The sequence below is a fragment of the Prionailurus viverrinus genome, chromosome A2 (genome assembly GCF_022837055.1).
Source record: "Prionailurus viverrinus isolate Anna chromosome A2, UM_Priviv_1.0, whole genome shotgun sequence".
NCBI lineage: Eukaryota > Metazoa > Chordata > Mammalia > Carnivora > Felidae > Prionailurus > Prionailurus viverrinus.
Window position 1 is genome coordinate 54,740,668 of NC_062562.1, and position 21,500 is coordinate 54,762,167.

General features: G+C 54.3%; 1 protein-coding gene across 3 annotated transcripts in view; it reads right to left on the reverse strand.

Moving 5' to 3' along the window:
* The window catches only part of SLC6A6 (solute carrier family 6 member 6), an 88,425-nt gene that overhangs the window by 14,578 nt on the left and 52,347 nt on the right, over nucleotides 1-21,500 (reverse strand). For all 3 annotated transcript variants that reach the window (XM_047832134.1, XM_047832144.1, XM_047832154.1), the window contains 5 exons: nucleotides 15,792-15,924; nucleotides 8,154-8,288; nucleotides 6,842-6,945; nucleotides 6,586-6,710; nucleotides 2,493-2,605 (listed from right to left, as the gene is read on the reverse strand). In XM_047832134.1, the coding sequence (XP_047688090.1) occupies nucleotides 2,493-2,605; nucleotides 6,586-6,710; nucleotides 6,842-6,945; nucleotides 8,154-8,288; nucleotides 15,792-15,924 (610 nt within the window). The remainder of the gene's footprint in view (nucleotides 1-2,492; nucleotides 2,606-6,585; nucleotides 6,711-6,841; nucleotides 6,946-8,153; nucleotides 8,289-15,791; nucleotides 15,925-21,500) is intronic.

The window sequence follows — 21,500 nt, forward strand, 5'->3', positions numbered from 1 at the left end:
GGATCTCTGCACTTCCATGAGAGGAAGCTATTTGGGGGGAACTCCAAGATAAGGCCAGGAGGGATGAACTAGCAGGTCAGGGAATGGGTAGCCCCAGAACCAAGCCCATTCCTGAAACCAGCTGTGCGTGGCCTCGGCCGATCCCTTGTTCTTGCTCAGCCTCAGTTTTCTTGGCTCTACAGGGCAACAGTTGTACCCAGCTGTAGAGACGCTACAGATTAAAGAGTTTACATATATATATATAAACAGGACAGGGAAAGGGCCCCGGAATGGGGAGTTGTATTTAATGGGGACAGAGCTTCATTTTAGGAAGACACAAAGGTTCCGGGGGCGGGTGGCGACGATGGTCGCACAACAACATGAATGTACTTCATACCGCTGAACTGCATGCTTAAAAATGGTTCAGATGGTCCATTTCATGTTGTGTATTTTGCCACACACGTACATAAAAAGCCTGACATGAAGACTTGCCCACAGAAACACCTCGCAGGACAGCGCTCTGACTATATCACAGTGCTGGTGGGGCGTGAGGCGGTCACCAGCATCTGCAAAACCTTCCCCCCCACCATCTGCGAGCTCACATTTAGCAAATAGATGCAAAGGAGGGATTCCAACCTAGGCCATCAGACCCCTGAGACATTATGTCCTAGCTCCCTGGGTTCAAATCCTACTCATGCCCTTCGTGGGATATCAATTAGGCAGGTCATTTGAAGGGCTCTGAGCCCTGAGTTCCAGGTTCTGAGTGGAAAGGGTGCCAGCTCCCTCTGAGGCTGGCTTGGAGAGCTCACCAAGATTCCCTGAGCCCGTTGGCCACCATGAGGCCTGGCTCAGAGGTGTGCCTCGCCAGTCAGGCCCCACCTGCCTCCCAGGGAGAAAACTTAATATAAACCACCTCCACTCCCTCAGGAAGCAGCTTCCTTGGCCCAAGAGGCCCATTTTGGGCCCATGGAGACGTCACGCTTTGTCATTTATTAACCACTCTCTGTTTTTGTTTTTTGCTTTCACTTAGAGATTTGGAAGAAGTTATAAAAGCCATTTGCTTGGGGCCTCCGAAGGCCAAACTCATTAACGAGAGATGATTAATGGACTCCTCTTGCTGTTTATACCGCTCAAGCCCACCAACAACTACACAAGTATTTTGTTTTCAGTCTCCCAAATGTTTCCACTCTGTCTTCTCTGCTAATCCTGGTCCCCTTCCTGCCAAATCCTTCACTCTGTTCTTGACCTTGCTGGCAGACTGCCTCCTCTCCTCTGCCTGACCTTCTAAGACGTTCCTCCTATCTGGTTCTGAGTCCATAGGGACTCACCCTGGGCAGCGACTTTGAGGCTGCTGCCCATGGGGTGGGTGGTGAAGCCCTCTCCTGAACTGGCAGCAGACCTCTGGACCAAAGGTTTCCCATGAGGCAGCCAGATACCCAGACCACACAGAAGGCCGCAAAGTGCCTGCCTTTCAGCGATGGACCTCAGATGACGGCCCCGGGGTGGTGGCACCGTGTGCAGGACTCTGGTCTGGGCATACCACCAGCCCACCCTGCGCATCCTAACTCTCCACTCCTGGATCACGTCTGCCCTCTCAACTGTCATCTTGAGACAACCCCAAGGAAAATACACATATCTCCAAGGGAACTCTGTTTTCCAAGCACCACGTGCTGCTCTGTATCAGGCACTGTGCCTGGTACTTCATACAAGGCAATGTGGGTATAATCACACCCATTTACGAGATGAGAAAACAGGGTCTCAGCGAGGGGAGGGAATGTGCCCAATGTCATACAGCATGGGGGCTTGGAACTGTTACTCCGAAGCCAGTCTCAGCCCCTGGTTGGCTCTCACTGACACACCCCATGGAGGTCTGAGCCCTGCAGGGGCGGGACACAGGGGTTCAGAAGTGCAGGAAAATAGTGTTGGTATAGATGGAGCCGTGCCTTGGGAGGGCAGAAACTGGGCTGGCCAGAGGACAGGGTGGGCCTGAGCGAGGCTCCCCAGCGCTGGAGGATCACGGTTTCACTCTGTGGGACGCTACTCACATGCGCCAGGAATCACAGAACACCATGTGTGGTTTGGGCTTCTCTGGCTGCACTTAGGACAATCAGTGACAGCTTGGGCAGGCACTGTCGCCCCTTCCCTGAACTGCCTGCCATGTCCTGGGCCCCCGTGTGGACCCTCCACGGAACACATCATCATCATCACCACTTGGCCTTGACCTTCTATTTCCCGTCTTAAGTTTCATTTTAACCACACGCCTCAGGTATCCACTTCCCCTTGCTGGGGCCAAAGACCCGAGCTTTGGGGCAGACGTCCTCCTCCTGTTGCCCTGAGGCCTTTTCTACCCCTGGGGTCTTGGAAGAACCCTTGCTGGCTGAAGCTGGTGCAAGTCTGAGGTGAGGGCGGGAAGGGAGTGACAGTGTCACACACGGCACGATGAAGGGCACCTTCCCAGAACCACAATCCCCTGGGCACTCCCTCTGTATGGCGTCCCCTCGATCTGGACATACCTGGCTATCCAGTCCAAGCAAGAGAAGCATAATAAAAAAGAGAATGGACCAAAACGTGGGCAGCGGCATCATTGTCACAGCTTTTGGGTAGGCAATGAAGGCCAGGCCAGGACCTAAAGGGAAGAGAAAATGGGGAGGGGCAGAGGGGGAGGCACATCAGTGACCCGGCCACCCGGGGCACTGGAGCTCACACAAAGACACTCGGGACTGAGGCGGTGTCCCAAACCCCAAATGCAGGGAGGAGCCAGGTCTGAATCTGTGCCTGGGGGAAGAGCCCAGGCCTGCCTCCCTTTCGGATGGGGTGCACTGGGGCTCAGGTGGGGCCCCGTTTTAGCATCTGTCTCCTATGCAGCAGTACAAGTGGCCTCACACACCAGAATCCGGCAGACCTGGCCATTTGGGGGCGGGAGATGGGACCGAGCCTGGGACCCAGTCTGCCGGCTTGGAAAAGGAGGGCTCCCCAAACCAGAGTAACCAGGCCAACGTTTGCTGGAAGGAAGCAAAGGGGGAAAGATCTGGTTATCGGACTACTGAAGGCCCCGTTGGCAAAGAAAAGGTTTCTACTTCTGAGTTAATGACTAAAACATTGTGAAAGAATACAGAACCATGCCCTGCAGGGCAAACCTCGCTTCAGGGGTGCGTCTGTGCACCCCACTGAGCAGTATCAGAGGCAAGGCCCAAAGCTAAAGGGAGGTGTGCGCGGGGCAAGACCCCAGGCTCCGGAGACCCGAGACTTCCAGTCAGGTCTCACTCCACCTTCTCTTTATGTCACCACGCACCCCTGCAGGGACCTGCTTCCCCACCTGAGAAGGGAGGGGCATGATCCAGGAAATGACTCCCAAGGAGACTTCTCGTGCTCAGATTCTCAGATGCTGAGCCCACTTTCCTAGAAAAGGGCTTCTGGTTTCTGAGGAGGGGACTCAGACAGAATCTGGAGGCCCGGTGTGGGAGACGGGAGCCCCGCCAGCTCAGGGGGCATCTTTCTGCCTGGAAACATTCCAGAGACATAGAGAAATGTCTCCTCCTGTCTCCGGCGCGTCTGGGGGGAGAAGCCAGGGGTTAAGAACTGAGCCAGTGATTAAGACCTGTGGTTCTAAGAGGCGGCAGCAAGCAGCAAAAGAAAGGAGGCCTGAAAGGGCCCGGGCTGAAAAAATAAAGTAAGATCCACAACTTAAAAAAAAAAAAAAAATAATAATAAAATAAATAAATAAATAAATAAGGTCAAGAAATGTGAAAACAAAAAGGGCTAGAGGCCAGGATATTTAGAGCAGATATCAGAAACCAAATGACTAGCTTAAGAATGAGAAAAAAACAAAACAAAACAAAACACAACAACAACAACAACAACAAAAAAACCACCAAAAAAAAAAAAAAAACCAACCCAAAAAACCTTTAAAATAATTTGGAGCCAGAAACCGCACAGTAGGGCGTTAACCACAAATGTGGCAGGCAAGGGCGAGTCCTTCTACTGTCCAGAGTCTACTCGGGTATCCTCAGGCGGCGATGGTAGCAAATCCCACGAGAAGTGGTCCAAGGGGCGGTCCTACCAAAACCCCAAAGTCCAAGCTGCAACGGAAGCCCCATGTGCACCTCGCTGGGGCCCCCCTGGTCCCCCTACACGTCAGCTCTGGCCCGACTGGTAAGCGTCACTGCGTGTGGATTCAAGTCCAGCCGACTGCGAGACAGATGTAAAATGGGGCCCCCCAACCCCCACCCGCCACCCGCCGCCCACCTCCCGCCGCCCGCTGGGGCCTGGGGGAGGTTCTCAACACACTCGTTTCTGTATTTCAGTTTTGCCTTTCTCAAGCCAGCCTCTGGGAGAGGGTCTGAGCATCTTTCTCTAAAAGCGCACGGGGAACTATAGAGAGAGAAGTCCATGTGAAGTCACGCAGCCGCTCCGAGCACCAATGCATGCCCCTCCGCGAGCAGAGAACGCGCCGCTGCACGTGCCGTGTATACTCCGTTCGGCCAAATAATTATCTTGTTCAAATGCACTTCGCTCAATATGGTGCTTGTTAAAAGCTTATTAGAGAAATAATCACCCTTGAGGTATCTGTCAGCTGTTCAGACATCACCGTGGGGAATAAACAACAAGGTCTTTGAAGTGGACAGGAGGAAGAAAACAACTTAGGGTGATGATATATACACATATAAAAGTACCTAGTTGTCCACAGAGAAAGATCTATTTTAGATATCGAGATATACATATATATACACACACACATATATATATATACATATATATATATGCGTGTATATATATATATATCCCACCACCAATTCACTCCATGCTCCTGGCGATCACAACTGCTTTGCAAGCCCTCAACTGAAAAAAGCCGCTGCAAAGAAGCTGCAAATGGTTTCCCCCTCATCACTGGACCTGCCAAACTCCCAAGTGGGTGTGGATCTTTCTGGAATTAACTGTGTCCTCAGTCCCTGGCCTGCTTCTTGGGGCCCTTGGGGAAGGAAAGCTATGTCTGATGGTCCGACCTGGGACTGGGGGCCAGCAGAGAGATGCGTGGGCTTGCCACACTTGTCCTGCGACACTGCGGGGTGGGCGGTGGGGAGGGGGCAGAGAACATCTTTGCCAAGCAAGGATGAAAGCAGGGCCCACGGGCTCTGAGGTCAGAGAAAGTCAGAGGAGCTCAGATGCGTTCTCACACAGGGAAGACCAGAATTATCACGTGTGTCCAGGGTGAGTGGGAAGGCAGGAGGCAGAGGACGTCCTCGTGGCAGAGGGGCCTGTCCAGGAGGTGGCGGGCGCCCTGTCCAGGAGACCCCAACTCGGATCCTGATCAGCCCGAGCAAGGCCCTTGCTCTCAAGCCACTGGTCTCTTCATCTGCAGAACAGACGTCTAAATGCACAATGCTGAGGTACCCCTGACCCCCAACGGTAGGGTTCTGTGGCTGAGAAGCCAGGACGCCACCCTGTTTCCAACAAGGGCCAGGGCAATGCCATGGCAAGGGCTCTAGCTATGCCTGACTCTGGTCTGTGGTGGTCCCTGGAGTTAGGACACTAGGCTGTCCTCTGGACCTGAGAGGGGCCTCAGCCCAGGACCCTCGCCTCTCTCCATGTGGGCCCAGAGAGGTCGTGAGAAATCGAGAGGTCGGGTGCAGCAGAGGACATGTACAAAGTTACCAAACCTTCCAGGCAGCTGATGAGCACCCACCCAGTGAATGGGCAGGACAGGAGGGAGGTAGAGAAGCCACAAAGATAGCCCTTGGGGAACTCGGGAGCCTGCGGTTCCTGTTCCCATATCCAGGCCACTGCAGTTCTATGGCTGCAGTTCCAGGACTTAGCACTTCCGGCAGCAAGTCCTAGAATACTGTGGTTCTGAGGCTCTAGGATTCTAGCAACTGAAGGCTTTGTCATTTTCAGGTTCCAGAACCACCTTCCTGGAGCTCCAGGATCCCAGCCTAGGATCCCAGGCTTTGCAGAGTTCACGATTCTAAGACTTTCCTCTACTTCTGGAAGGAGCACCCCACCAACAGGGCCCCACGCCTCCAGGGGGTGACACTGTCCCCACAAACTACCCCCAAACTGGGTCTGTCACGGTCCCAGTGGGCGACCGCCATGCCCACCGTCTCTCTCCCACCCCACTGCCTACGGTGGTGGCTGACACAGGGCAGACTCCATAAATCAATAGCATCGGTGGAATGAATGAATGGGTTTGCTAGAGGGAGCGCGCTGGGAGCAAAGTGCAAAATACAGAAACCAAAGCTGAGAAGGTGGTGATGGAATGCCGACTGGTGGCTGGCTTGGGCCTGAGTTAGGAAAGTGGTTTCTGTTGCTGAAACCAGGAGTTTGCTGGGGAAGGAGAGGGAGGGAAGACCACACAAGAGTAGCTAAGTATTCCCCCAACTTAACCAACCCCCATGTTTCTGCTAGCCCCTTGGGCCAAATTGCAAAGTGCTTAAAATTTAGCTTTTGTACTCTTTGATACGTGGGGGACATCTTGGTGGGGGGGGGTCCGTTTCGGAAACCAGGCTCGTCCCCCCCCAAAGCCCCCTGGGGTCTGGCTTCATGCCTGCAGTACTTGGCTTACACACTAGGTGGCAGTGCCCACCACCACTGCCACCAATACCACCATACCTGACTCAGCCACATCAGCAATGTCCACCCCTTGCTCTTGTGCCATGAAGCCCAGGATGGAAAAAATTGCGAAGCCAGACACAAAACTGGTACCACTGTTCAGGCATCCCAGCAGCATACAGTCCCTAAGTTACACATATGTCAGGGAGCAAGTTAATTCACAACACAAGGAAGCCACGCTCCCTACTTCTTCTCTTTTTTTTCTTTAAACATCATCATTTCTAAGGTTTACCAGGCCCGCTGGCGTGACACTTGCCTGTACGAGTTGTACTTGTACTTGTTGTAGCTCCCCAGAGAGGTCATGGCCCCCAGGCAGATGGCGTAGGAGAAGAATATTTGGGTCCCGGCATCAATCCATACCTACGGGGGTTGGGGTGGGAGTGGTAAGGAGAGAGAGAAGGGGCCGTTAGGACCAGCTTCCTGGAGGGGGCAGTGCGGGCCCTGGGCACCTCAAAATGTGCAGACTCTTGACTGCAACGAGAGCATTTGTGCTGGAATCCAAGGCGTCTTTGAAGGCAATACTGAGCTGCAAGGAAGCCCAGAAGTCAAAGAAACCCCCAGTCACTGAGCGTCAGGATTAGGAGGATGGACTTTTGAAGCAGACAGATCTGAATTCCAACTATGAAATGACTGTGGGCAATAGGGACTCCCGCCTGGAGCCTCAGTTTTCACATCTGTACCATGGGCTCCACTGCCCTGACGCACAGCACTATCATGCCTATTTTCGCAAAATAGATTCAGCCCAGTGCAGGCACAGGGTAAGACCGTGAAGTCAAGGCCGCTATCGTTACCGTAACTGCTATTGTCCGGGGACCCCCGAGTTGGAACGGGGAGGATTCCCGAACGGATTATGCAGGCAAAGCTGCTCTCCAGAACTTTCCTTGAGCAGCTTCCGATGGCCACAAAACTGCCTTCCCAGCTGTCCTCTGATGTTGGCCAAGCACCCTCTCACCTAGGAGAGGGCGAGAGGGCAGTGGGGAGGAGACCCAGAGCAGCACAGGACCTTGAAGGCAACTTGAAGGTTGAGGATCCCGGGGACAAAAGGTCCTCAAATGGGCCAGTAAAACATTGTAGGGTGTTCTCCAACCTCCCGCGGTCACATGGCTGACTGCCAGGAGCCAGACGTTCAGTATCTGCCCCCTGACCTTCCAAGAGCTCATCGCCAACTCTGAATTCCGACCTCGGCCAAGGAAGCCAGAAGCGGCACTCCTGAGCCGACTCTCCCATCCCCACGAGGCAGCCCTCTCGGCCACTGCGGGCAGAGGCCAGGGGCGAGGAGGAGGCTGGCTCCTGAGACCAGCCCCCCTTACCTGGCACAAGGCCCGAAGAAGACTATAACTGGCTGGCCTCAGGAGGCCTCGACATGAAAAGATACGCCCACAGCGGGAAGGGCCCATGTGCACGGTGAACAAACTGCCACGGCCCAGCGGAAAAGTACCGGAGCCGGACGGCCCGACCAGATGCGTGTGCCCAAGAACCGCGGAAACTGGGCCGCCAGCTTCGCTTCCCCCGCACCCTGCCCTGCCTGGCCCCGGGTGGGAGGGAGAACAGGCTGCCTCCCGGTGTACCTGTGGGTCCTCCAGGCGGCTGATGTCGGGGTACAGATAAAACTTGATGCCTGCGCCTGCACCGGGCAGTGTCAGTCCACGGACCAGCAGCACCAGGAGCATGGCGAAGGGGAAGGTGGCCGTGAAGTAGACAACCTGTGAGGGACGAGAGGGATTCAGGGGGGCCCGTGGCCTCACCTGCTGCTGTCACATTCCAGCATTCCCTCCGAAGCCGAGGGTCTGGAGCTGAGCCTGCTGCTTCACTTGCTGTGTGACCTTACACATATCGTTTAACCTCTCAGGGCCTCAGTTGCCTCCCCTGTAACCTGGGTATCACAGAAGTACTCACCTCACAGATTTACTGAGATTCAATGAAAGCAATCCTATGAATATTTACTGAACATCTAGGCCCTGGAAGTAGAGCGGTGAAAAAGGCAGAAAACAAATCCCTGCCCTCACGAACAGACACTCTAGTGAGTAAAGAAGGAAAATGGAAAGTAAGAGTGTGAACTATCAAGTGTATGTGTAAAAGGCTGACCCCAGTGGTCGGCATGTGACACTCAGTACGTGTTAGCTAACATTACAACTGTTAGTACGACTCTTGTGGTTCGGGATCAGTTAAGTGTGGGTTCAAATCCCAGCTCTGTCCCCTCTCTTGCTGGGTGGCCTTGGCCATGATGCTTAACCTTTCTGGGACTGTTCCCTCATGTGTAAGTGGAGACAAAAGTAATAAAAGACCTCTGTCAAAAGCTGAGGTGAGTGCCTGGCACTTCGGTGCTCGAGAAATGGGGCCTATTGTTGACTCTGATTTTGTAGGAAGGACACGAGAACTTCTAGGAGGAGATGAAGTCTCTAAAGCCCCTTGGCCAGGAGATGGGGAAGAGCCTCCACTCCCTTGGGGCCGTGGGAGGCCCACGGCCTTCCCTGGATCACACAGCACATCCCAGGCAACCTGAGGCCAATTGGAGGTGGGGACCAGAGACGACCGAGGCTGTGCTGTGCCATTGCCAAGGGCCTGCCCTCCATATCCTCCCCTGTCCTGAGAACACTGGTCTTCAAACACCGTGCGGCTTCAGTTCTCTTAGATGGATTTCCCAATCTTTTCCTTCAACCTGAGAAGTTTCCAGGCAGGGTTTATGCCTGGGAGGGGCTCAGAGGTGCACGGCTCTGAACAGGCAGCGAACTCCTGGTACTTCCAGCAGGACACTGGCTGAATGAGGACTCCCCAGGCCCGAGCCCACTTCGTGCTCACCACACCCCCCCTAAACTGGTGTGCTGGCCACCGTGCTGACAGAGGAGGAACCGAGGCTCAACAGGGCTTGAAGACTTGCCCAGGTCATCTAAAGAGCACAGAACCTGCACCCAGGGCCCGTGGAGATTAACCACCTCGCTCTGAGCAAAGGCATGAGGTATTTCACTTTGCCGATGGAGCACATACAGAAAGGTCATGTTGACCACCTGAAATGCTAAGACGAGGTCGCAGAGCCCCTGACTCCCTCGGGACCTCAGAAAGGAACGACTATGTAGCCAATGCACCCATTTTACAGGTGAGGAAACAGACACCCAGAGAGCAGGATGAATGTATCTGTGGTGCTGGGGGGCGGGGGCAGTGCTAGGTTACTGCAGCCAGAAGTGCCCAGGTGGGGAACAGACGCCAATGGAGGGTGACAGACCCTGAACCCCACCGATCTGGCACAGGAACCCTCACTGGAGCACAGTTCTTGGATAGCCAACATCCCTTTGAGTAGAAATAACTAGAAAGGGCCTCTGGAAAAGGGCAAGAAAAAAGCTCTCAGGACCCGCCTGGCTCGGCTGCCCTCAGCCAGTACCGCCAACCAGCATTTATTGAATGCTTACTGTAAGCCTGGTACTATTCCAAGTGCAGTACCTTCTATACTTAGTTGGTCCTGCCCTACCCTAGCCCTTTGAGGTAGGTTTCAGTCCTATCTTCGTCTTTTTTTTTTTAATGGTTATTTTATTTTTGAGAGAGAGAGAGACAGACAGACAGACAGAGTGTGAGCAGGGGAGGGGCACAGAGAGAGAGAGGGGGAGACACACAATCCGAAGCAGGTTCCAGGCTCTGAGCTGTCAGGACAGAGTCCAATGCAGGGTTCCAACCCATGAGCTGTGAGATCATGACCTGAGCCGAAGTTGGGATGCTCAACCAGCTGAGCCACCCAGGCGCCCCGTGTTCATCTTGAAGGTGAGGAACTGAAGCCTTTGCTCAGAGCAAGGTGGTTAATCTCCACGGGCCCTGGGTGCAGGTCCTGTGCTCTGTAGATGACCTGGGAAAGTCCACTGCTTGCCCACACAGGTCACACAGCACTTAAGAGGCAGAGCAATAAAAAGCCCTTCTGTGGGGCGCCTGGGTGGCTCAGTTGGTTAAGTGTCCCACTCTTCTGTTTTCGGCTCAGGTCACGATCTCACAGTTGTGAGATCGAGCCCTGAGTCGGGCATCATGCTGAGCATGGAGTCTGCTTAAGATTCTTTCTTTCTCTCTCTCTCTCTCTCCCTCTCCCTCTGCCCCTCCCCTGCTCGCACTTGCCCTCTCTCTCTCTCTCTCTCAAAAAAAAAAAAAGTCCTTCCAAGTCTGGTAGTTTATTCAATCCTTCCAACGACCTGAGGAAGGCTGGACTCCCCAAGGGCACAGGTTGAACTTCAAGCTCAGTGACTGGCTTGCTGTCAGACCTTGAGCAAGCTACTGTCCCTCTCTGGGCTTCATTTCCCCACAAGCTGAAGCCCGCCAAAGTGGGAGGCTCAGGCCAGATGAGCTCTGAAGTTCCCTCCAGCCCTGCCACCCCAAGGGGAAGGGTAGAGTGGTGTGGGTCACCCAGGCTGGGGTTTGCATCCCACCTCCGCCACCTCCCAGCTGGGTGGTTTGGCCTCAGCTTCCATCTGTATGGGGAGGATTAAGGGAGCTGACCTCACCTGCCACCCTCAGGGAACCTCGGCAGTGATCCTGGTGACCCCCGGTGAAGGGCGGGCCCTACACCTGTCTCTGCAGCTCCTTCCCGGGATGCCTTTGCTCCATCAGGGCCTCAGTTTTCCCAGCAGAGAACCCTTCCAATTTCCCAAGGACCAGAAGGCAGATGCAGAGGGCGGAGGCAGGCCAGGAAGCCACAGAAGGGGTGAAAGAAAGAAACCCAGCATGGCCCCCTCCAGGCTGCTCCTCCCTTCCTGCAGACAGGCCCCCAACCAGTTCCCAACTCTGGGCCCTGCTGTGGGCCACACCCTGGGCCTGGTGAACAACAGCTGCTGACAGCATGCTGTCCCCAGAGGGCGGCCACTTCAAAGCCAGCTGGGCCCCACCAGGCTGGGCAACCAGGCTCTGGCCAGAGGGCTTTGTGTCAGGGACACAGGAAACCACCCAGGGATGGGGGTGGCTTCCCTTGTTTTCACATATTACATTTGTTTAACAAGCACTTAAGTAGCACTTACTGTGTGCCAGGCACTCTACTAAGCTTTATGTGTGTTACTCATTTAATCCTAAAGGGGTCGGTACGTGTATCACCTGCATTTTCTAGATGAGAAGACTGGCCCAGAGAGGTTGATGTCAGGTGCCTGGGGTCACAGAACTGGTAGGTGGCAGAGGTGGGACTTGATCTAGGCCAGCTGACCTCAGAGTCCCGTGTCTTTTGTGTGCTTGCGTGTTATCCCTGTCCCTCCCCCAGTCCAGACCAGGACAGCCCCACCTGATCACAGCCCCACCTAGTCACCCCACTTCATCTGCCTTTTTGGAAAGCCACCCTTGTTTTGCAGAACTCGCTGCTCTGAGGACAAGCCCCTGAGACCCATTCTCTCAACTTTTCCGTGACTCCCCCGGGATCCTCATGGGAGAGGCTGGTGCCAGCCGCCGCCAGTGGGCCTCTAGTGGTGGCCCAGCAGGCCTTGCCACGGGACGTGGTATTTTTCCACTCTTGCTGGCAAGCTCATGGTTCCTCTGAGCCCTTGATCCAAAAGTCCTGTGGCCCAACTGCCCTGGAAACTTGAGAGGACAACTCTTCCTCACTCCCCTAGAGACGGTGGAGAGAAGGTGGTCTGCAAGGCAGGAGGGAGACAGGTTAGTCTCCCACTGCCCTGAACTTCCCTTGGGGGGAAAGGCCTGGGGAACTGGGGTCCCTCAGCCCAGAGATGGAGGTCCGAGAGGTGGGGCTATGAGTCTGTGCCCAGCACCTAGGCAGGCCCTGAAGGCTTTCACAGCACCCCTGTGTGTGTGAGGGCAGCATCACGAACTCATTTCACATAAGCGGAAGGACGTGCCCAAAGTCACGCAGCCTGTGGGACTGAAACTGAGATCCCAAACCACATCTGACTCTGACTGCCACCCCTTTGTTTCTAAGAGCCAGACGGAAGAGCTGGCGATGGAAGGGTGCAGCCTCAGACCATGTCTGTGCTCCTGTCTGCCCGCGAATGTGTTCCCCTTCGGGTCCATGGCGCCGTACTTCCTGTGTGAGGGTCTAGACTTGCGTCACCTTCTTGGACCTGAGGCTCTGTGAGCAGGGACATGCCTGCCTCATGCCCCACTGCACCATCAGGCTAGCACAGGTTAGGGCAGGCAGCAGGTGACGGTTAGGGGGTGGAAGAATGCAGGGCGCCAAGCTTGGCAGCTGGGCTGTCTGGGTTCAAATTCCATCTTGTCCCAGACACCTCAGAACATTAGGATGGTTAAATGAGCTAATAAACAGCACTGAGCACAGTGCCTGGTGATGTGTGTTACACAGCATTTGCTGCCATCGTCACGGTTTGTTGAATGAATTAAGCCCCAGCATACCTGGGCCACGGCTGGGATCCTTGGAATGCCAACAATTTACAAAAAAGGGAACTGAGGCTCAGAGAGGCAAAGTGACTTGAACTTGGGTCCTGAGCTGCCCAGGCCCTCCCTCCGTCCACCCCCTCCCTACCGGACCAGTGTCAGCCACTGAAGCAGGGCCATGCCAGGATGAGGCCTGCCCTGCTGCCCATGGGCCCAGCCCCCACAGCGGCCATGAACCTGGTCTGTGGCCAGGGCTGAAAGCCATGGCTGGCGGCCGGCGGCGGGCGGGCAGGCAGGCAGGCTGTAGAGCTCAAGGAAGTCCACAGAGCCTTACTGTGTTTGTCTTGGCTTCTTTGGGCTGGCCCAGGCCCTGCTATTGTTCTGGGAGCCATGCCCGCCCCTCAGGGGCCTGGAGCTGTGTGAGGAGGAGGTTGTCTCCAGGGGTGGGGAAGGGTAGGGGACCTCTGTCAAGTCACGTCTTCAACTGGCCACAGTTGCAGCCTGGTACCCTCCGCTTTTCGCTTTGATTCTATTGTCTTGCCCGCTGTTCCTGTGAAACATCAGCTTCCTCCATCAGACTGGGGGCTCCCCATAGGTCTGGATCAGATATACCTCAGGGCCTTTGCACTGGCTGTTCTCTCTCTTTAGAATTTTTTTTTCCTCCAGATATCCACATGGCTTACCTCTCACTTCCTTCAGACCTGTGCCCCAAAGTCACCTTCTTGGTGAGCCTGCCTGGCCACCCTATTTAAAAGTATACCCCAACACTTCCTATTCCCCTTCACCACACTGTCCTTTAACCACCATACTCTAGTCACCACCTGACTCCTATATATTTCACACATTCACCTTGTCACAACCAGCAAATGTGTCAGCTCCTGGAGCACAGAGATGTCTGTCTGTCTTGCTGACCCCTGCATGTCCCCCGGCCCCATTCCTACAATAGGACCTGACGAATAGTAGAGGCACAAAATGGACAGATGCATAAGGAAACGATCATGTCTCCAGCATTGCTCAAGAACACTGCTCCATAGAAACTTCCTGAGAAAAACTCATCTCCATGTGGGGAAACGGAGGCCCACTGAAAACAGGATTGGTATTTACTGTACCATCTGAGACAAGCATCGTGCTGGCTACGTAACACTTCTTGTTTGAACCCTCGCTTCCACCCGTTCTGTAGATGAGGAAACTGGGGCTTCAAGGTGAGGCAGTACCTTTGAACAAGCCGCCTAACCTCTCCCAGCTTAGTTCCCTCACGTTTGAAGAAAGGCGGTGAGGAAGCAGCTTGCACACAAGACGGAGGAGGAGGTGGGGTGTCACAGGTGAACGCGCTCCCTGAGGCATTGTGTGGATTGCTCGAGGGGCCCTCTTCCTGCCTGTCCCGGTGGGGCAATGCTGGCCAGGGGTGCTGCGTGTGGACATTTCTGAAGCCTGGCCTGCTTCCTTTCTGGACGGGGTTTTAGGACTGCAGGATGGCTCCGAGCACAGAAACAGGCAGAGGGTGTGTGGGCTGGGCAGGCCCCCACTCCAGAATCCTTCCCATTCTGCCTCTGCCATCCTGGGCGCCTGGATCTTGCCCTGAAGGAGATGCTGGGATCCATTCAGATCCGTGATTTCACTTCAGGGGCTCTTCATCCAGAGACAACAGGGTCTTTCATTTAAATTCCGGTGCAGCAAAGGCCCCTTCTCCAAACAACTTAACCACCCACTGCCCACTGCTGTACCTCAAATGCCACCTTAACATACTCGCTTGACCTTTGGGGGCTTTTAGACCTTAAAGAGATTTTCCCCCATCGAGATGCAACTGATAGGAGGGAAATGATAGATGGGGGACATGTAAAGGCAGATGAGCCAACACCTTCACTATGGCCTAGAGCCTGGCTGAGGCACGGGCTCACACCCCTTATCATGACAGAGCCCTCTGCACTGACCTGAGATGGCAATGACCATGATGCCGGCCAGTGTCTTGGTTAATCAGGTAATGGTTTAGCTCTAACTTTAACAGGTAACATTTTAATCATAGGCTGACATTTTCATGATGGCCAATACACCAGCCCATACCTAAAACCTCAATTATAAGCTAACATTTTAATGATCAGCTACTACCTCTGTTAATAGCTAACAGTCTAGTCATCGTGTAACATATTAAATCAGCGGCGAATATTTCAGTGATGGCTAACATTCTGGTTAACAACTAACATCTTGGTTATGAGCACATGACTTAATCTTATCAGCGAAAGCTTTCCTTAATAACTAACAACTCAGTTTCCGGCTGAAATGTCACTGGTAAGATGATTCAGTGCATCGGACTTAGCAGCAAAACTCCCGGTCAGTGCTTCTCAAACCCTCAGTGAGCATTTGGATTATCCGGGGATGCTGTTCAAATGTGGGTTCTGATTCTGCAGGTGTGGGGGAGGCCCATGGGTCTGCATTGCCAGCAAGTTTGCGGGAGATGCTGCCCGTCAGGGCGCATTTTGCAGAGACAGGGTCCGTGCTGTTAGGGACTGGCTGAGAACTGACAATCAAGCTGCCAGCTCACCTTCCTTGCAGCTAACTTCACAGTTACAAAGCTAACGTCGGATATCTGCTAACAGCTACGCTTGGCCGTGGGAGCCAGTGATTATGGGAGCTTGTACAGGTGCCACAGAGCCCACTGACCAATTTTCAGGAATTGTGTTAGCTCATTGTGAAGCCCTTGGTAACTTGAAGTCAGACATGGTGAGAGTATTTCCACCATGAAGTGGGCAAATACCACAAAGCAGGGCCTGATTTTCTTTTAGGGGACTGCTCTGTCGCACACACCAGCACTTTGGTCTGGGCTCTGCGTCCAAGCGGGAGGGCCTGGGAGGGGGGTAGGTGGAAGATTCTCTGGGCTGAGGCAGGGGAGAGACAGAAACACCACTCACTTTTCCCGTGGACTTGACGCCCTTCCAGATGCAGAAGAAACAGACCAGCCAGACGAGGAGAAGGCAGAGAGCAAGGTCCCACTTCAAGGAGCCGGGGTCGTCGATTCCAGAGGACAAGCTCAGCACATTGCGCCTTCAAGCAAACAAAGCCGCAAGTTAGTCGGGCCGGCCCTGGGGCAGCGAGAGCTGAGGCTGAGGCGCCAACAGGCTGGGGTTGAAACCCCGACTCAGGCGCCATGTTTCCACAAGGCCTCTCGCCTCTCCAAGCCCTGGAATTGCCACGGGTCTTTGAAGCAGCTCCCACCCAGGCCACAGGGCTGTGGAGAAGTCAACAAGGAGGTAGATTTGGACTCTTATGTCAGGCGAACCTGGGTTCAACCCAGTCTGGCCTCAGGAAAGTTAAGTAAACCTCCAAGCCTCAGTTTCCTCATCTGTAAAATGGGTACTAATTCCTGTGGATCAATTCTTAGTAGACCCTGCTTCAGTGCCCACCGAGGGCCAAACACTGGGTTCAAACTTGGCTCTACAGTGTAAGCACTGGGCTGGTTACCCAAACTCCTGGACCTGAGTCTCCTCATTTGTGAAATGGGAATGACTACCCTCCCCCAACACTCTGTCCCATCCCTCTTATTCTATTCACCCCTGTTCCTCATCCAGATCTCCACTAAAATGTAAGCCTCACGAGGCTTCTACATGCAGCTGCACAGAACTTTATAGAGATTGGTGTTAAAAGAAAACCCACACGGGGTGCCTGGGTGGCTCAGTCGGTTGAGCGGCCAACTTCGACTCAGGTCACGATCTCGTGGTCCGTGGGTTCCAGCCCCGCGTCGGGCTCTGGGCTGATGGCTCAGAGCCTGGAGCCTGTTTCCGATTCTGTGTCTCACTCTCTCTGATCCTCCCCCATTCATGCTCTGTCTCTCTCTGTCTCAAAAATAAATAAACATTAAAAAAAAATAATAAAAAAAAATAAAAGAAAACCCACAGAAAGTACTAACTACAGGGTCCGGGTGCAACCAGCACTGGGTAAACCTGTTTCTGTCCTGGCCTTGAGACGCCCAGAGTAGGTCCTGGTACCTAAGCGATGCTGGTCTCCTCCCAACCCACAGCAGGGTTGTGAAGGTCTTGGGGGTAGGGGGGTGGGGACAGGTAGACGGTCTGAAGGCTAATCAGCTCAGAGCACCCACCCTCCCTGCCCGGCATCACACAGCAGAGGCTGGGTCCTTGGGAGTCAAGAGACTTACTGACCTGTGGAAGATGCATAGAAACACCTACTCACAGACACATCTCTGCGGGGCAGATGCCATCTGAAGTCAGGGTGGGGCAGCACGGGGTGCTGACGGCCAGAAGCCACACATTGTAATGCCAAGAAACTGTCCCCATTGTCCCGGAGCCCTGATACCGCAGCAGTGACCAAGGGCAGGCACACCGAGCCCAGGGACGTCAGCCCTGCCTGCCACTCCACCAGGGTCCCTGTCCGCTGAATCCCCGGGCTGCTGACCATGGGAGCCAGGGAGCTCGTGCTCCCCTGGGAAAAATCTGGTTCTCTCCTGTTCTAACCAAAGTTCGCTCCTGGTTTCAAGGCCACACTCAAGCAAGAGAGGCAGAGAGGGAGTGTGACTTTGTGTCCTAGGCTCTCTTCTGTAAAACGCAGGTAACAGTTCCTGCCCCCATGCTGCTGCTTGGCAAAGCATTCCAGACAATTCCCTAGCTCTCAGCCAGCCTGTGGGAAGTTTCCTGTGGTCAGGGCTCTGGGTCTCAGAATGCCTACTGGGCCAGATGTGTCATTGCTTTTCCTTCTTTTTTCCAGTGTCAACATGAGGACCTTGAATAAATCCAAGATGCCCCTCTCAATTGGCATTCAACCGAGGCCTTTCTTTGGGTCACTGCCATGGTCCCAGCACCTACAAGAGCATGTGGCACATAGTACAGCCTCGATAAATACCTGTTGAGTGAACGAACCAGGGACTCAGCTGAGGCAGCTGGCAAGTTCACATGGCACTCTGGACCAATCCATGCAGTATTACCATTAACGCACCTTAAAAGGGGGCAGCTTTCCTACCCTTTTCTTGATGAGAACCCTGACATTAAATGGCCTCCCCTCTGTCACCCACAATGGTGTGTTCATACCATCCACAAGGCCTTTTCAATTCATCTCATCTGATTCAAGGACTAAGGTCACTGGCCCCATTTTACAGATGGGGAACACCAAGGCGCGGAAGACCCAATTGCCCACAGACACACAGCCAGCAGGCGACAGTGTTACCACCCTGTACTCAAGCCTGTCTGACTCCAAAAGCCCGCACTCTGTGGACTCCCCCATGCTGCTCCTCTGGCAAACAGAGAATAGAGCCTAAACTTTAAAAAGAATCTGTCCAGTCCCTGCTATGGGCCAGGGTCACCTGAAGCCTCAGGCCAGGGGGCATCCCCGTGAGGCAGGCCGTCCGCCAGACGCATCCCGGCTGGGGCCCTGCCAAGCACGTGGATCTGGCGGCTGCAGCTGCCTGAGAATAAAAAGCCCTTCCCGCAGGCTCCAGAGCTCAGTGCCTTCAATGAAGGCCCGGGGCATGCTGGGCAGCGGCCCAAGGCTTCCTTGTGAATGGGCAGCGTCACAGGGAGAGTGCTTTTCCACCTCCACACCTTTGCACACCCTCTGCATTGCCAGCCACGCGGCCCTCGGGCTTCCAGAGAAGCCTTCCCTGCTGCCCCACAGACCACCAGAGTCCCTGTCGGTCTTGCGGCTTCTATATGTGGCTGCACCGAGTGTCACCCACGGGTGAAAAGTCTGTCTTGCCTACCAGGCTCCAAACATCCCAAGGACAAGGATCTCACAGGCAGGTACACAGTAGGTGCTCAGCTAACGCTGAGGAGGTGCCCGGCCTTTGCTGCTCTCCTAAGGGCAAGCCGACCGAGGAGCTTGAAACCCCAGAGCTCAGAATCTGACCACACCACGGCCAGCCGGTTCATGGACGCCCTTTCGACCTTCTCCCCCTCCTGTGCCGGGTAAACCCCTGGTGCCCGTGACAGACGGGAGGCTTGCTCTGGGCAGCTAGCTGCGCAGCTACGGAAGCCACAACAAACAAGGAAACTGAGTCTCCGCTGCTGGCAGCGAATTCCCTAAAGGAGCTGGCGACACCTGCAGCGACACTGTTAAAGGCACGTGCTCTTGGATCCGGCAATACTCCGTTCCTAAGACTCTCTCCTGTAATTACTCTTGCACGTGTGGCCACCGACGGGGTCCACCCCAAGCTATTCATTGCAGCAGCGTCTGCAGGGCCGACGCCTGGACGCCACCCAAATGGCCCTCAACGGGGGCTCCGCAGGGGCAGGGAAGACACACAGTGGGATGCGCCACGGCCCCTAAGACAATGGGAAAGCTCCCTGGATGCAGATAAGGAACATAAAACAAGTGAACAAAGCAAGGTGGACAGCACTGTGGCATGCTCCCTATTGTGTTCAAAAGGGAAGGGGGTGGATGTACATTTGTGCTTGACTACGCACAGACTATTTCTGGTAGGACACACAAGACGCGGTTGCAGTCGCTGCCTGTGGGGAGGGGGACCTGGTGGTGGGGACATGGGGGAGGGGCGCTCACTTGGCACTGAATACCATTTTTTCTATTTGGCTGTTTTCAGTCTGAATGTTTTTCTCGGTGAATGTTTGATGTTGTCAGAAGAAGGATTCCATGTTTTTAATAGCACCTTTATAAAAATTATTTAAAATTCTTGAAAATGTTTGTAATGGGCCACGCAGACGTTCTAGGAATGGAATGAGCATGTCTCATCCGTCAGGGGTTGTCAAAACAGAGCCCAATGTGGGCCCAGGGCCAAAGTGACCAACATCCTTTCCAAAGATATCTTTGGGTAGCCGTGGAGGCCAGAGAGTGTGTGCATCCGTTCGAACCCCTCTTTGAAGGGACCCAAGTGTGAAGGACCCTCCCCAGGCCCCCCCCCCCCCCACCGTGGGACTCCTGTGGCCTCAGCCACAAAGCAATAGATAGGGATCTGTTGGGCCTTCCCCCTGTGCTGCATGGGAGGGCTCAGGAAACTGTAGAGTGCTGTACCCCAGAGGCACGGCTGTGGTGCACTGCCCCTCGACGGTGCCTGCTAACCACCCCAGGAGACTGCACGTTACCCCAAATCTAGCCATGTCCCCAGCACTGCCACCACTCCTGTCTGGGCCCCCACTGCTCCCCAGAGCTACTTCAGCAGGCTTCCCACTTGCCTTCCTGCCTCCACTGTCACCCTGCCCCCAAGTCTGTTCTCATCAAGAAAGAATGTGTCCATACCCAAGTCAGGTCACACCCCTCCTCTGTTCCATATCCTCCCTTGGCTCCTACCTACCTGGCTAACGAGGCCCTCCCAAGCTGCCCCCATCTCTTTTTTGCCTCCCTGAATAAGGTGACCAAATAATCTTATCGTTCAGACCTATTAATAATGACAGTGGGACCACAGGTGTAAATAGGACGTGTCCGGGACAAGCTTATGTATGGTAGTCCCATCTCGAACCTCAGTACGGCCCCTTCAGCCACTATGTTCTCTGAATAGATTGAGCACATTCCTGCCTCAGGACTTTTGAACTGGTTGTTTTCCCAGCCACGTGTTACAAGACATGCCAACGCCCTCCCTGCTTCAGGTTTCTGTTCAAATGTTACTTCACTGGGGCAGCCTCTCCTGTCCATCGTATGAAAATAGCATCCCTGGTCACTCTCCTTCTCCCGCCCCGGCTTTATTTTTCATCATGGATCATCACTTTTATACTACAATCATATTTGTGTTATCTGTGTAATGTCTGGCTGTCTTACTGCAATGACACGTCCATGGAGGCAGGGCCTGTGTCTGATCACTGCTGGACCCAGAGCAGTGCCTGGCACATAGTGGGTGTCCAACAGACATTAACTGAGTAAATTAATCGTACCCATTTGGTTGATGGGGAAACTGAGGCTCAGAGAGGTTCAGGAATTCACCTGAAATTACCCAGCTAAAAATCAACCCTGGGCCTGGTTCCCTTTTTCTGATGCTGCCCTGGGGACCAGCCCCCTGTGTACCAGGTCCTACGCTGCCCTTCGCGAGGGCCCCCAGCATCCCAGGCTTCCCTTCATCTCTCATACAGAGGGAGGAGGCCCAGAGGTGAGCTGCATTCTTGTCCAAGAATAGTAATGATTCATTCCAGGGTGGGATCCAAAAAAGAATCGCCTGGACGTCTGTTTTGAGTCGGCCGCCCCGCTGCCGTCCAGCCGGCACTCAGAGATGTAAATACGTCCTCCGAGTGGGCCAAATCGTTTCCTTTTGACTGCCGGCCAGCCATTTATTGGCCATGGCTCTTCCCTGGAGACTGGCGGAGGCAACAATTATAAAAGAGCCCGTCCTCCCCGAGCATGGGGCCACACAAGGCTCTCTCCACCGCCTCCTCCTTCCGACAGCTGCAGGGGAAGATTGGCTGAGCACGGCTTGTTTGCAAATATGACTCATTTCTTTGATTCTAATAAAGCCTAATGATACGTGCTGAGCTCCCGGGGGGCTCGGGAGGAACCAGGGAGGAAGGCATGGCTCCGGCCTGATGGAGGGCATTAGGCCAGATCTGGCCCCGCCTGGCTTCCAGGGCTGGGGTGAAGCAGGACCCTTGGGACAGACAGAAGAGGACCCCAGAGCAGAGACACGCAGGACAAGGTTAAGCGGGGGCAGAAGCTCTGTTTTCCATCACAGAACAACT